We start from the raw sequence: 12,960 nt of genomic DNA on the forward strand, positions 1-12,960 counted from the left end.
GAGCAGGAGCGCCAGCATTCTGGTCAGGCTGAGAGAGCGTGCTAACCGCCCCCCACTCCCCATATTACTAGCAAATGTACAGTCCTTGGACAACAAAATCAGCAAACTTAGGTCACAGAGTCTTTATGTTCCCTGTATCTGGAATATCTATTAATTTCGTGCAGACCCCTGTGGATGCCAATAGAGATTTCTTGGGTCATTGTCACCACTGTGTATACACCACTACACACTGATACAGACCTGGCAACTTTAACAAAGCAAACTTTAGGGAAGTTGCTTCCAACATATCTCATGCAGCACACAAAAATCACGCATGCTGGTTCACCACTACTCCCCCTTCCATGAGGTTTACAAAGCCCTCCCCTGACCTCCGTTTGGCAAATCAGATCACTTCTCCATCTTGCTCCTGCCCACCTATAGGCAGAAAATGAAAAGGGTACCACCCACCTCTGATTGCACGTACCACTGCTTTTAAATCAGGAAACACAGATGAGTATATAAAAGCTAGCTATGCTCTGCGTAAGACCATAAGAGCAGCCAAATGTGAGTACAAGGCTAAAGTGGAATCACAGTTTAACACCGCCAACTTGAGAAGCCTGTAGGAGGAGTTAAACGCAATAACAGGAAACTCTTTCTGTGAATAACATCAGCGCTGCGTTGCCAGACGAGCTGACTACTTTCTACTCATGTTTTGAAGTAAATCACGCCACGCTCCCGGAAAGACCCCCGACCCCACTACCGCCAAGCCAAACCCCCCCTCTGTCTCTTTCACTAACGTGTGCAGAGCCTTCAAGTGTGTTAACATCCACAAAGCAGGCGGACCAAACGACATTCCTGGACGCGTCCTTAAAGCATGTGCACATCAGCTGGCAGGAGTGTTCACAGACATCTTTAACCTCTCTCTCTCACTCTCAGTTGTTCCTGCGTGCTATAAACTAGCCACGATTGTGCCAGTTCTAAAGTCAGCCAGGGTTAATACTCTAAATGACTGGCGCCCGGTTGCTCAGATCTTAAGCAAGTGCTTTGAAAAGCTGGTCAGAGACATTATCTGCTCCTCACTGCCTACCACTCTGGACCCACTGCAGTTTGCCTACAGACAGAACAGATCCACTGATGACACAAAAGCCCTGACTCTACACACTGCCCTCTCCCATCTGGACAAAAAGAACACGTATATGAGAATGCTGTTTGTGGACTACAGCTCAGCATTCAACACCATTGTGCTGTCAAGGCTCAACATTAAGCTTCGGGATCTGGGTCTGAATTGGGTTCTCTGTGCAGCTGGATCCTGAACTTCCTGATGGACCGAGGCCAGGGTCTTAAGCCTCCTCCTTACTGACCCTTAACACTGGAGCTCCTGGGGGCTGTGTACTCAGCCCTCTCTTGTACTCTCTGTACACCCACTGTTCAGTCAGACACAGCTCGAATGTCATCATCAAATGACACCGTGATTGTGGGCCTGATCTCCAACGACAACGAGGAGGCCTACAGAGAGGAGGTCAGCTTTCTGACACACTGGTGCCAGAAGAACAACCTCTCTCTCAATGTCGACAAGACCAAAGAGCTCATAGTGGACTTCCGGAAGCGAGCAAAAGTGCAAACCCCCATCACAATCAATGGAGCCACAGTACAGAGAGTCAGCAGCTACAAGTTCCTCGGTGTTCACATCTCAGAGGACCTGATTTGGAGCGAACACACCACACGGGTAGTGAAGAAGGCACAACAGCGCCTCTTCTACCTCAGGCGGCTGAGGAGGTTTGGCATGAACCCCCACATCCTCAGAAAATTTTACACATGTAGGCTGCTGATCATCTCCATTGACAATTCACACTGCATCCACACCTCAAACAGACTCTGATCTCACTGTAACTTCTATCTAGCCAACCTACACCTGCACATATAGATCGGCAGCTTGTACATCTTCTATCCATATCTTGTAATCTGGAATATCTATATATAAATATTCTGTCTCATGTGTATCGTGCATCCCATTTATCTACCTCAGACTCACATATTGCACATATCAAGAAGTGTACAACTGTACATATTATAGCTTTTATTTCATAACTTATTACTGTACAAAAACTGTATATTGGCATGGTGCAACACTGGTGTATATTAATGTGTATATTGTGTATGTGTGTATATACATCGATCAGGCATAACATTATGACTACCTCCATGTTTCTACGCTCATTATCCATTTTATCAGCTCCACTTACTGTATAGGTGCACTTTGTAGTTCTACAAATACAGACTGTAGTCCATCTGTTTCTCAATACTTTGTTAGCCCCCTTTTACCCTGTTCTTCAGTGGTCAGGACCCCATGGACCCTCAAAGAGCAGGTACAATGTGGGTGGTGGATCATTCTCAGCACTGCAGTAACACTTGCATGGTGATGGTGTGTTAGTGTGTGTTATGCTGGTACGAGTTGATCAGACACAGCAGTGCTACTATGTATGATATTGTTACAGTATGCTCTAAACCCTTAGTGAGAGAGGGGATGTTGGAAAAGGGTCTTTAATTTTCAAGATCATTAAGTTCATAGCAAGATTTTTAAGCACAGGGGTAATATCAGCTAATTTCAGACTAACAGGTACCAGGCCTGAGCTAAGTGAAATATTAATAATTTCAATCATCAGAGAACAGACAGATGGAAGACTTTAAGGCTTTAACCAGTGATGTAGGCACAGGATCAAGCTGACAGGTAATAGCTCTAGCAGACATAATAAGCTGTGAGACAAAACTTTCAATGACAGATGTAAAAGCAGAGAAAGAGTGACCATCAAATTTTGAAGATGAGGCACAAATACTCAGAGCAGCAGCTGAAAACTGAGCATGACTCAATCTTGACTCTGAGATTGACTCAATCTTTTGGCTGAAAATTTCCAAAAATTGAGAGCAGAGTTCAAGTGAAGGATCAAGAGGGATATCATAGCAACTTGGTAACCACCTGGCATAACATAACAACCAACTACAAACACATTAACAACCACCTATCAGCACATCAGCAACCTTCTTGCAACACCATAGCATCCACCCGGAATACCATAGTAGCCAGCTATCAACACCCTGGAAACCATGCAATGTGATACCATAATGAATGCCAGGCAACACTGTTCTCGAAATACTTGCACAATCACTCTGCACTTTCTTCATGAAATGCACTAGTTAGTAATATGATGACACTATTGCTATCCCATTTATATTCTTTTTCTTCTTCTTCTTCTTCTCCCACAGCTTTTGAGGTATCAATACCATTCCAACTCTGGAATGTTTGGTTTGATCAGGAAGGTTGTACTTATATACAGGTTTTTAATCCAATGTACAGTTTTTGCACAGTCTTCATTAAATTCTGATTTTTTTCCCATAAGAATGAATGGGGTGCGAAAGTGGCATGCCCATCTACTGTAAATCTGCTTGACCACTGTTTAGCATATACCATCTCAGGGCAGGTCCCCGGACACAAATTCTACGTTGTTCTGACCCACACTCATCTGTTTGTAATTTTTTTTTATAATAATAATAAGTTACATTTATATAGCGCCTTTCACAAACCCAAGGTCGCTTCACATAGCATGGGCAAACAAACAAACCATCCTAAGCTGTGAAGTAGGAAGAAATGCTGATTAAAGAGAAAAGTCTTTAAGTCAGATTTGAAGGAGGAGAAAGAAGAGCAGTCCCTGAGGGATTGAGGAAGAGAATTCCAGAGTTTGGGGGCCATGGCACTGAAGGACCTCCCTCCCAAAGTGGAAAGTCTGGTGCGTGGGACAGCAAGTAAGTTATTACAAGAAGACCCGAGAGAGCGAGAGGGAGTGTAAGAGGTCAGCAGTTCTCTGAGGTAGGGGGGAGCAAGGTTATGCAGGGCTTTGAAAGTGAGTAGTAAAATTTTAAACTTTATACATGATGGGACCGGTAGCCAGTGTAGCTGAAAGAGAATGGGGGTGATGTGAGCTGAACGCTTAGTATGAGTGAGAACTCTAGCTGCAGAGTTCTGAACGTACTGTAGCTTTTGTATAGACTTCACGGGGAGACCAACAAAGAGGGAGTTACAGTAGTCAATACAGGACATAATGAAGGCATGAACCAAAGTTTTGGCATCATTATCGGTCAGGAACAGGCGAAGACGAGCAATGTTACATAAATGAAAGAATGCAGTCTTAGTGAGGAACTTGATATGCAGATCAAATGTAAGTGATGGGTCGAGTAAAACACCAAGATTTCTAACAACAGGTGCAGGCTTAACGAGCAGGCCATCAATACTAACTGAAAAATTGGATGATTTTGATAGTAAAGGTTTAGAGCCAACCAGTAAGACTTCAGTTTTATCAGTGTTTAGCATGAGAAAGTTGTTGTGCATCCAGAGCTTTAAATCAGAAATACAATCAATTAGTGTATTGGGAGGGGAATCTGAGGGTGTGTGTGTACTGAGATATAACTGAATATCATCAGCATAACAGTGAACGTTAAGGCCATGGCTATGAATGATCTGGCCAAGGGGTGAGATGTAGATTAAGAAAAGTAGGGGTCCAAGAACTGAGCCCTTAGGGACACCACATGTAACAGGAGAGGTGGAGGACTTGTATGGGCCTAGTGTGATAAACTGCTGTCTGTCTGTAAGAAACGACCTGAACCACTGTAAGGCTGTGTCAGTGATACCAATATGGGAAAAGAGGAGAAATGAGAACATCATGATTAACAGTATCGAATGCTGCACTTAAGTCGAGGAGAAGAAGAATACTGAGAGAACCACTATCAGCAGACCGGAGAAGATCATTAACTACTCGCAGAAGAGCTGTCTTAGTGCTGTGGTGAGTACGGAAACCAGATTGAAATGGCTCATAGAGGGCATTATCACTGAGAAATGCCTGGAGTTGGGAAGCAACCACTCTTTCCATTACTTTAGCTAAAAATGGAAGGTGTGAGATGGGTCTGTAATCAGAAAGAGAAGTCGGTTCCAATTCAGGTATCTTAAGTATAGGAGTAACTGCAGCAGTTTTAAGGGCAGTAGGAACCAAACCAGAAGAGACACATGAGTTTATCACTGTAGCAATTGGAGTGCTGATTACAGATGAACAGGCCTTGAGTAAAGGGGTGGGGGCAGGGTCAAGCTGACAGGAGGAAGCATTAGACTTAGTGATGAGTTCAGAGACAGAAAAGGAGTCAACAGGTGAGAAACAAGTTAGCTTTGTGTCCAAAGTGGGAAAATCAGTAAAGGCGAATGACTGAGAAGTAGAAGGAAAGAAACTATAGATCTGATTAATTTTCTTTTCAAAGGAATGTAGAATTGCTCAGCTGAATGGGGGCACGCTGACACAGGAGGATGGAGGAGTTTGTTAACAGTTCGAAAGAGTGTTTTCGGCCAAGACTTAGCATTATTTATGATGGAGGAGTAGTAGTTGGAGCAGGCAGTATTAAGGGCATCCCTGTACTTGTGGATGTGTTGACTGTAAAGTAGAGAGTGGACACTAAGGCCAGTTTTTTTATAAATGCGCTCAAGACGTCACCCAATGGCCTTCAGTACCCTTAGTTCAGGGGTGAACCAAGGACACGAGCGGGTGGCAGGGACAAGTCTATTCTTAAAAGGGGCTAAATCATTAAGCAATCCAGAGACAGTGTCATTATAAAGGGAAACCATACTTTCAGGAGATGATAGGTTATGTAGGTCAGACAGGGCTGAAGACTGAAGAGAAGCAGCAAACAGATTGAGACTGACAGACCTAATATCACGATAGACAACAGAGATTTTCTCGGAGGGGGGAGGAGTAGAAATATGAAAACTACATTCAATAAGCTTATGGTCAGAGATACCAGAGACTGAACCAGAGACAGAGATATCATTCAAACCAGTAGAACAGAGCAGATCAAGAATATGACCATGAGTGTGAGTTGGAAAATCAACATGCTGCATGAAGTTAAAACACTCTAAAACTGAAATGAACTCAGATGTGAAAGAGCATTCAGTATCAACATTGATATTGAAGTCACCAAGCACAATTATGGCAGAGCAAAGAGTTGAGATGATTGTGAGGAGTTCATTAAGTTCAGACAAGAAGCTTGCAGCAGGTTTGGGAGGGCGATAAACTAACAGCAATAGTAGAGGTGAGGAGGAAACAACCTTCAAAGCAATATATTCAAAGGATGTAATATTGAATAGTGAAAGTTCTTTGACCGTTAAACCAGAATGATAAACCACAGCCAGATCACCTCCTCTCCCTTTCAGTCGGGGTTTTGATAGATAACTGTAGCCTGTGGGTGTCAGCATGTTTAAATGTAAGTAGTCACCAGGTTGTTGCCAAGTTTCCGAGAGAAAAAAACATATCCACTTTTTTCTCGGTGATGAGGTCATTGATTAACGAGGCTTTAGTTAGTTTAGGTTATGGATCGTGCGTTAAGATGGGCGAGGTTAAAGCAGTGACGGTGGGGAAGGGAAGTTTCAACCAGTTTTGAAAGTGGACGAAGATGGCCATGATTTACTCCACGGTTCGCTTTAGTGTCACGCCGGCGAGCACGATTATATGTCTATATTGTCGGGATCCGCGTATCAGAGCCATCACAGCCATAACTAAACGAGGGTCCTCTTTTGAACAGTGAACGTAACGTGGACGTCGAGCAATTCCAAGTGTCCGGCAGAGATTATATGACGCAGATTTCAAGCGGGCATGACAGTCGAGGTGTTTAAGTTCAGTCCGTGAGTATTTAAACATTGCCAGAGCGTAAAAAACAAAAATGCACAGCACGACTCTAGGCCAAAAACAAAAACTCTGGGCACCGGCCAAGGGAAAGAAAAAAACGAACCACAGGAAAAACAAAAACCCCGGCGAGTAGCGGCAGCCAAACGCGCACAGCGTACACTCAAACCGGAAATGTCCAGCATGTCTCAACGTACACTCAAACCGGAGTTTTTAATCCAACATTTCCAATCCATAGAGTTCCGTTCATTTTCTCTTCCACACAAACTCTATTACTTTCTTTGTCCGACAGCCACCAAACTGTATTTACTCCCTCAGGGCAGGTCCCTGAGTTGTAATCCACAGCTAATCTACACGTACTCCTCTATGTGTCATTTTTTCATCCTTCATTCATCCCATACCCCTCCACTCAGTTTTGCCCCCACAAAAGCCCTGATCTTTCTTTTGCCAGACAGCCAGCAAACTGCATGTACTTACTCAGGGCAGGTCCCCAAGCTCTAATCCACAGCCATACTGACCCGCACTCCTATGTGTCGTTTTTTCGTCACTCGTTCCTTCCTTTTATATCTGTTCATTTTTGCTCACAAACCTCCTAGCAATACCTTAGCAACTAACTTGGATACCAAAGCAGCCACCTAGCAACACCTTAGCAGCCACCTGGGATACCATAGCAACAGCCTAGCAATACCCTAGCAACCACCTTGGATACCATAGCAACTGCCTTGCAACACCTTAGCAACCACTTGGGATATCATAGCTATCAGCTAACAACACAGCAACCACCTAGCAGCACCCTAGCAACCCTGCCTGGATACCATTACAACCTCCTAGCAAAATCCTACCTGTCAACACCCTATTAACCACATAAAATACCACAGCAACTGCTTGGTAAATTTCAATCTGGCTTTAGACCAAATCATAGTACAGAGACAGCACTAGTAAAAATTGTAAATGATCTATTATTATTTTCTGACCAAGAAAATGTGTCCTTGTTAGTCCTCCTCGATCTTAGTGCGGCATTTGACACAACAGACCACGTTATCTTACTAGTTAGACTAGAAAACCTTGTAGGGGTAACAAGAATAGCTCTTTCCTGGTTCACGTCCTACCTCACTGATTGCTATCAGTTTGTTAATATAAATGGTGAATCATCTGCCCTCGCAAAAGTAAAGTATGGTGTTCCACAAGGCTCTGTTTTAGGACCTGTATTATTCACATTATATATGCTACCACTGGGCACCATTATCAGTAAACACGGCATAAATTTCCACTGCTATGCCGATGACACTCAGTTATATTTAGCAAGCGACCCAGATGATAAAATGAAACTGTATAAAAGACATAAAGGACTGGATGTCGAGTAACTTTCTCCTTCTTAACTCCGATAAAACAGAGGTTCTACTTCTTGGTCCAAAAGCAGCTAGAAACTGTCTACTTTAACACTTAAACTTAACAATTTCTCAGTTGCATCAAGCTCATCTGTAAAAAGCCTTGGTGTCATTATAGACCCTGATCTGTCTTTCGACGCACATATAACTAATATTACTAGAACAGCCTTCCTGCATCTCCGCAATATTGCTAAATTGAGAAATGCATTGTCTCTACAGGATGCAGAAAAGTTAGTTCATGCATTTATTACCTCAAGGCTAGATTACTGTAATGCCCTGCTGGCTGGATGTCCCAGCAAAAGCCTTAACAAGCTTCAGCTAGTCCAGAACGCTGCAGCTAGAGTTCTTACTAGAACCAGAAAGTTTGACCATATCAGCCCAGTTTTATCAACCTTACACTAGTTACCAGTTAAATTTCGCATCGATTATAAAATTCTCTTACTGACTTACAAAGCACTAAACAGACTCGCCCCTCAGTACCTGAGTGAACTTCTCTCTCACTATGAACCATCATGCCTACTTAGATCACAAGGTGATCAAAGCCCCTCAGCTTTGGAATAATCTTCCTGTTAATGTTCGGGACTCAGACACAGCCTCAGTGTTTAAGTCTAAGCTAAAAACTTACTTGTATAGTCAAGCCTTTGGTAATTAGTTTTCCCTGTCAGTTCTATACCTGCCAGAGTCTCTGCTGCTCTGCTAACACTGTAATTTATGATCGGTCACCCATTACAGAACTGACTCTCTGTTTGTTTTTCCTTTCTTTTCTTTGCCGAGTTGAACAGCTGCCCATCCTTTGCGCCTGATGCTGCTGCCTCTTCTGCCTTGATCGGGTGCCACTGCTCGCTGTGCAAACCTCACCCTCACAACCTGACCCCACTGATGCTGCTGCTGCTGCTGCTGCAGCTGCAGCTGCATGAACTAAACGAATCAAATTAATCATTTGCTCCACCTGTTTTCCCTGTTTTTGTACTATAATACTTTATACTAACAATGTTTTACTATCCGGTGTCGACCAGAGGAGGATGGGTTCCCCTTCTGAGTCTTGGTTCTTCTCAAGGTTTCTTCCTGTTTCTCTTAGGGAGTTTTTCCTTGCCACTGTTGCCTCTGGCTTGCTCATGGGGGCTTGGACCCAGATTTCTTTCTGTAATGCTGATTTCCTTGTAAAGCTGCTTTGTGACAACACCTGTTGTAAAAAGCGCTATATAAATAAACTTTGCTTGCTTGCTTGGTAACCCCTTAGCAACAATTCATAAATGGCTTAAGCTGTGCAGTCGCTCTGCTTTTTATTCAGAAAATGCACTATTCTAGTGTTATTAATGAAAGCTTTTTCTTATTTTTCTTAGTCTGCTAACTATCCCTGCAGTTTTTAAGATATCAACACTGTTCCAACACAGGAAAGTTCAGTCTGATCAAGAATGGTGTGCTTGTGTACAGGTTTTTTATTCGATGTTCTGGTTTTGTACAATCTTGGTTGAATTAAATTTTGTTCCCATTTGAAAGAATGGGGTGAAAAATTGTATGACAATCCACTGTACTTCTGCTCAACCGAAAGACATGGTTTCGCATAGACTACCTCAACGCAGGTGTGTACAAATTTAATGTTGTACTGACCCTTACTTATCTCTGTCATTTTTTTTGCTCGTTTCTCCTATAGATTCCCATTGATTTTTGCCCCCAAAAAGCTCAAATATTTCTGTGCCCAACAGCCAGCAAACTGCATGTACTCACTCAGGGCACGTCATCTCCAAGCTCTATTCCACAGCGATCCTGACCTGCACACCTCTGTGGGTCATTTTTTCATCCCTGGTTCCTCCCATAGACTGCCATTCACTTTAAACAGTGAATACTTTTAATACCTAGCAACCACTTGCCAGCTCCCTAACGACCTTTCAGTACACACCCTCTACACCATGGCAACTTTCCATCAACATCTTAGTAATCAACCTTTATACTATAGCAACCGCCTATCAACACCTTAGCAACTGCGCAATCACTCTTCTAGCTCTTCTTCTTTTTCCTACTCTTCTTCTTCTTCTTCTTCATTAATTTTCGCCCCAATAAAGCCTAAACTTTTTTTCCCGACAGCCACCAAAGTACAAGTAGTCACTCAGGGCAGGTCCCCAAGCTCTATTCCACAGCCATTCTGACCCACACTGTGTGTCATTTTTTCATCTCACGTTCCTCTCTTAGACAGCAACCACCTAGGATACCATAGCAACCACCTTGCAACACCTTAGCAACCACATTGCATACCACAGCAACCTCATAGCAACAGCTTAGCAACCACCTGGAATTTCACAGCTACTACCTATCAACACCCTAGCAACCACATAAAATACCATAGCAACTGCCTTGCAACAGCTTAACATCTATTCTCAAATCACTTCACCTGCGCAATCATTCTGCAATTTCTTCAATTATTATTATTATTATTAGTGACAACACTATTGATAACCGATTTATATTCTTCTTTTTCTTTTCCTGTTTTTCTTATTTTTCTGCCCAATTATTGTCCACTAACTTGTCCCGCAATCTTTAAGATATTGACACTTTTTTCAAGTTCGGTTGTCTGATTGGGAATGGTGTGCTTGTATACATCTTTTTGATGCACTGTAAAATTCGTAAAATCTTCATTAAGTTATTAATTTTTTCCCATAGGAATGAATGGGTAAAAAATTGTATGTTTGACCAAAATACTCCTTTTTCGCATATACTATCTCAGGACAGACCCCCTTAGCATTCTCCTGGGATGCCATACCAAACACCTAGCAACACCATAACCACCACCTGGGATACCATAGCAACTGCCTGGAAACACCCTAGCAATCGTTCTCAAATTGCTTAAGCTGCACAAACACTTTGCAATGTTTTTTTTTTTTTTAGAGTAGAAATGCACTACTCTAGTATTACTTTTGTTTTTTTTTTTTATCTTATTTATCTGCCGGATTTTTATTTGCTAACTTGTCCCATAGTTTTGTCAGATATTAACACCGTTCCAACTTTGGAATTTTGGGTCTGATTGGAAATGGTGTGCTTCTATACAGCTTGAACTGTTCTCCTACAGTCTGGAGTGTAAAAATGGCATGCCTGTTTACCGTACTTCTGCTCAGCCAAAAGACACCCTTTTGCATACACCATCTTAGGGCAATTCAATGTTACTCCGACCCACACTCATCCTTTTGTCCTTTTTTACTCTTCCCTTGTTCCTCCCATAGAGTCCCATTCATTTTTGCCCCTACACAAGCTCTATTAATTCATTGCCTGACAGCTACCAAACTGCATGTACTCACTCAGGGCAGGTCCCCAAGCTCTAATTCACAGCCATACAGACTCAGACTTCACTATGTGTCCTTTTTTATCCTTTTTTCCTCCCATAGTCTACCATTTATTTTAAACAACACTTAGCAACCACTTTGCTACCCCCTAACAACCACTGAGTATACACCCCTCGTGCCATATCAACTGCCTAGAAACACAGCCAAGTAACAATCTTTAGTTGTGCAATCATCTGCATTTTCTTCAGGAAATGCACTGTTCTAGTTGTATTATGTTCTATTTATTGTTGGGCCTTGAGCCAAGTTATTAATGTTGTGTAGGACTGTTTTGTAGTTGGTATGGTACAAACATCTTGTCTAATTACACTATATGTAGTCTATGATTTGAAACAAATATTCTATTATGGCAGAGCTTTGTATTTTTCTCTTGCCCTAAATTAAAGTATCATGTTCATGCTTATAAGATTTTTATGAAGGATTATGGCACTGTCGTGACATTGTGATGACTAGCTGATGTATGTTTTCTCTGGACCTAAGTAAGGTGAAAATTACATTTTTATGCTGTGAATGTCATTTCACTCCAGAAAGTGCTGTGACACAAATGAAGTGTTACTAAACATTTTCCATATTTTGTGATTATTTGGTAATTATGACCTAAAAATAGATACATTTGCAGCCTCATCTGTGATTATTTCAGAATTATCTGCCCTATTATTATTTATAAGTAATTAGATACTAAAATTGAATAACAGACAGGCCCATTTGTGCTTCTAACTACATGTACATGCACAATCAGCATTTGCGCATTCAGAGAGTGAAAAGGTAATCTACAGAACATAGTTAAATATGGCCAAGTATTAGCCAGGAAAGTCTTACCTTCTACTAGAGTTTCATTGAAGCAGTCTCCTGAGGGATTGCTCCAGGTTTTCACACAATGCCCGCAGGGTTTGTAGTGCCACTCACAGCTTCCAGGTACATTGTAGTAGTCGCAGAACAAAGCTGCAGAAACAGTTTAAGTGAGTTAGTGGCTTGTCAAGTCAAGGGCAATGACAAGGTGTTATACTTGCATGACAGGGGTTAGTACAGCTACACTATCTCATATCCCCAATACTCTCTTTATTCCATTTAGAGTCAATGTAAAAATACATTAATATATACAACCCCATTTCCCAAAAATTTTGGGATGCTGTGCAGAATGTAAATAAAAATAGAATGCAATGATGTGCAAACCATATTTTTAAAGGAAAACACTACGAAGACAACACATCAAATGTGGAAACTGGGAAATTGTATTGTTTTTTGAAAAATATATGCACATTTTGAATTTAATGCCAACAACACGTTCCAAAAAAGGGACAGGGGTGTGTTTACCACTGTGCGTCATCACCCCTTCTTTTAATAACACTCTGTAAGCATTTGGGAACTGAGGAGACACTGCTGTAGGTTTGAAAGTGAAATGTTTTCTCATTCTTGTTTGATACAGGATTTCAGCTGCTCAACAGTTCAAGGTCTCCTGTCATATTTTTCATTTCATAATGCACCAAATGTTTTCAGTGGTGACAGGTCTGGACTGCAGGCAGGCCAGTTATCACCCAGACTCTTTTA

The 12,960-nt window shown here is 42.0% G+C and overlaps 1 protein-coding gene across 1 annotated transcript in view; it reads right to left on the minus strand.

Annotated features, from left to right (window-relative positions):
- LOC118812737 (mucin-5B-like) overlaps positions 1–12,960 on the minus strand; it is a 69,416-nt gene that overhangs the window by 39,343 nt on the left and 17,113 nt on the right. Inside the window, exon 21 of the mRNA XM_036577845.1 lies at positions 12,232–12,354. Within this exon, the coding sequence (XP_036433738.1) occupies positions 12,232–12,354 (123 nt within the window). The remainder of the gene's footprint in view (positions 1–12,231; positions 12,355–12,960) is intronic.

Source organism: Colossoma macropomum, unplaced genomic scaffold, assembly GCF_904425465.1.
Source record: "Colossoma macropomum unplaced genomic scaffold, Colossoma_macropomum, whole genome shotgun sequence".
NCBI lineage: Eukaryota > Metazoa > Chordata > Actinopteri > Characiformes > Serrasalmidae > Colossoma > Colossoma macropomum.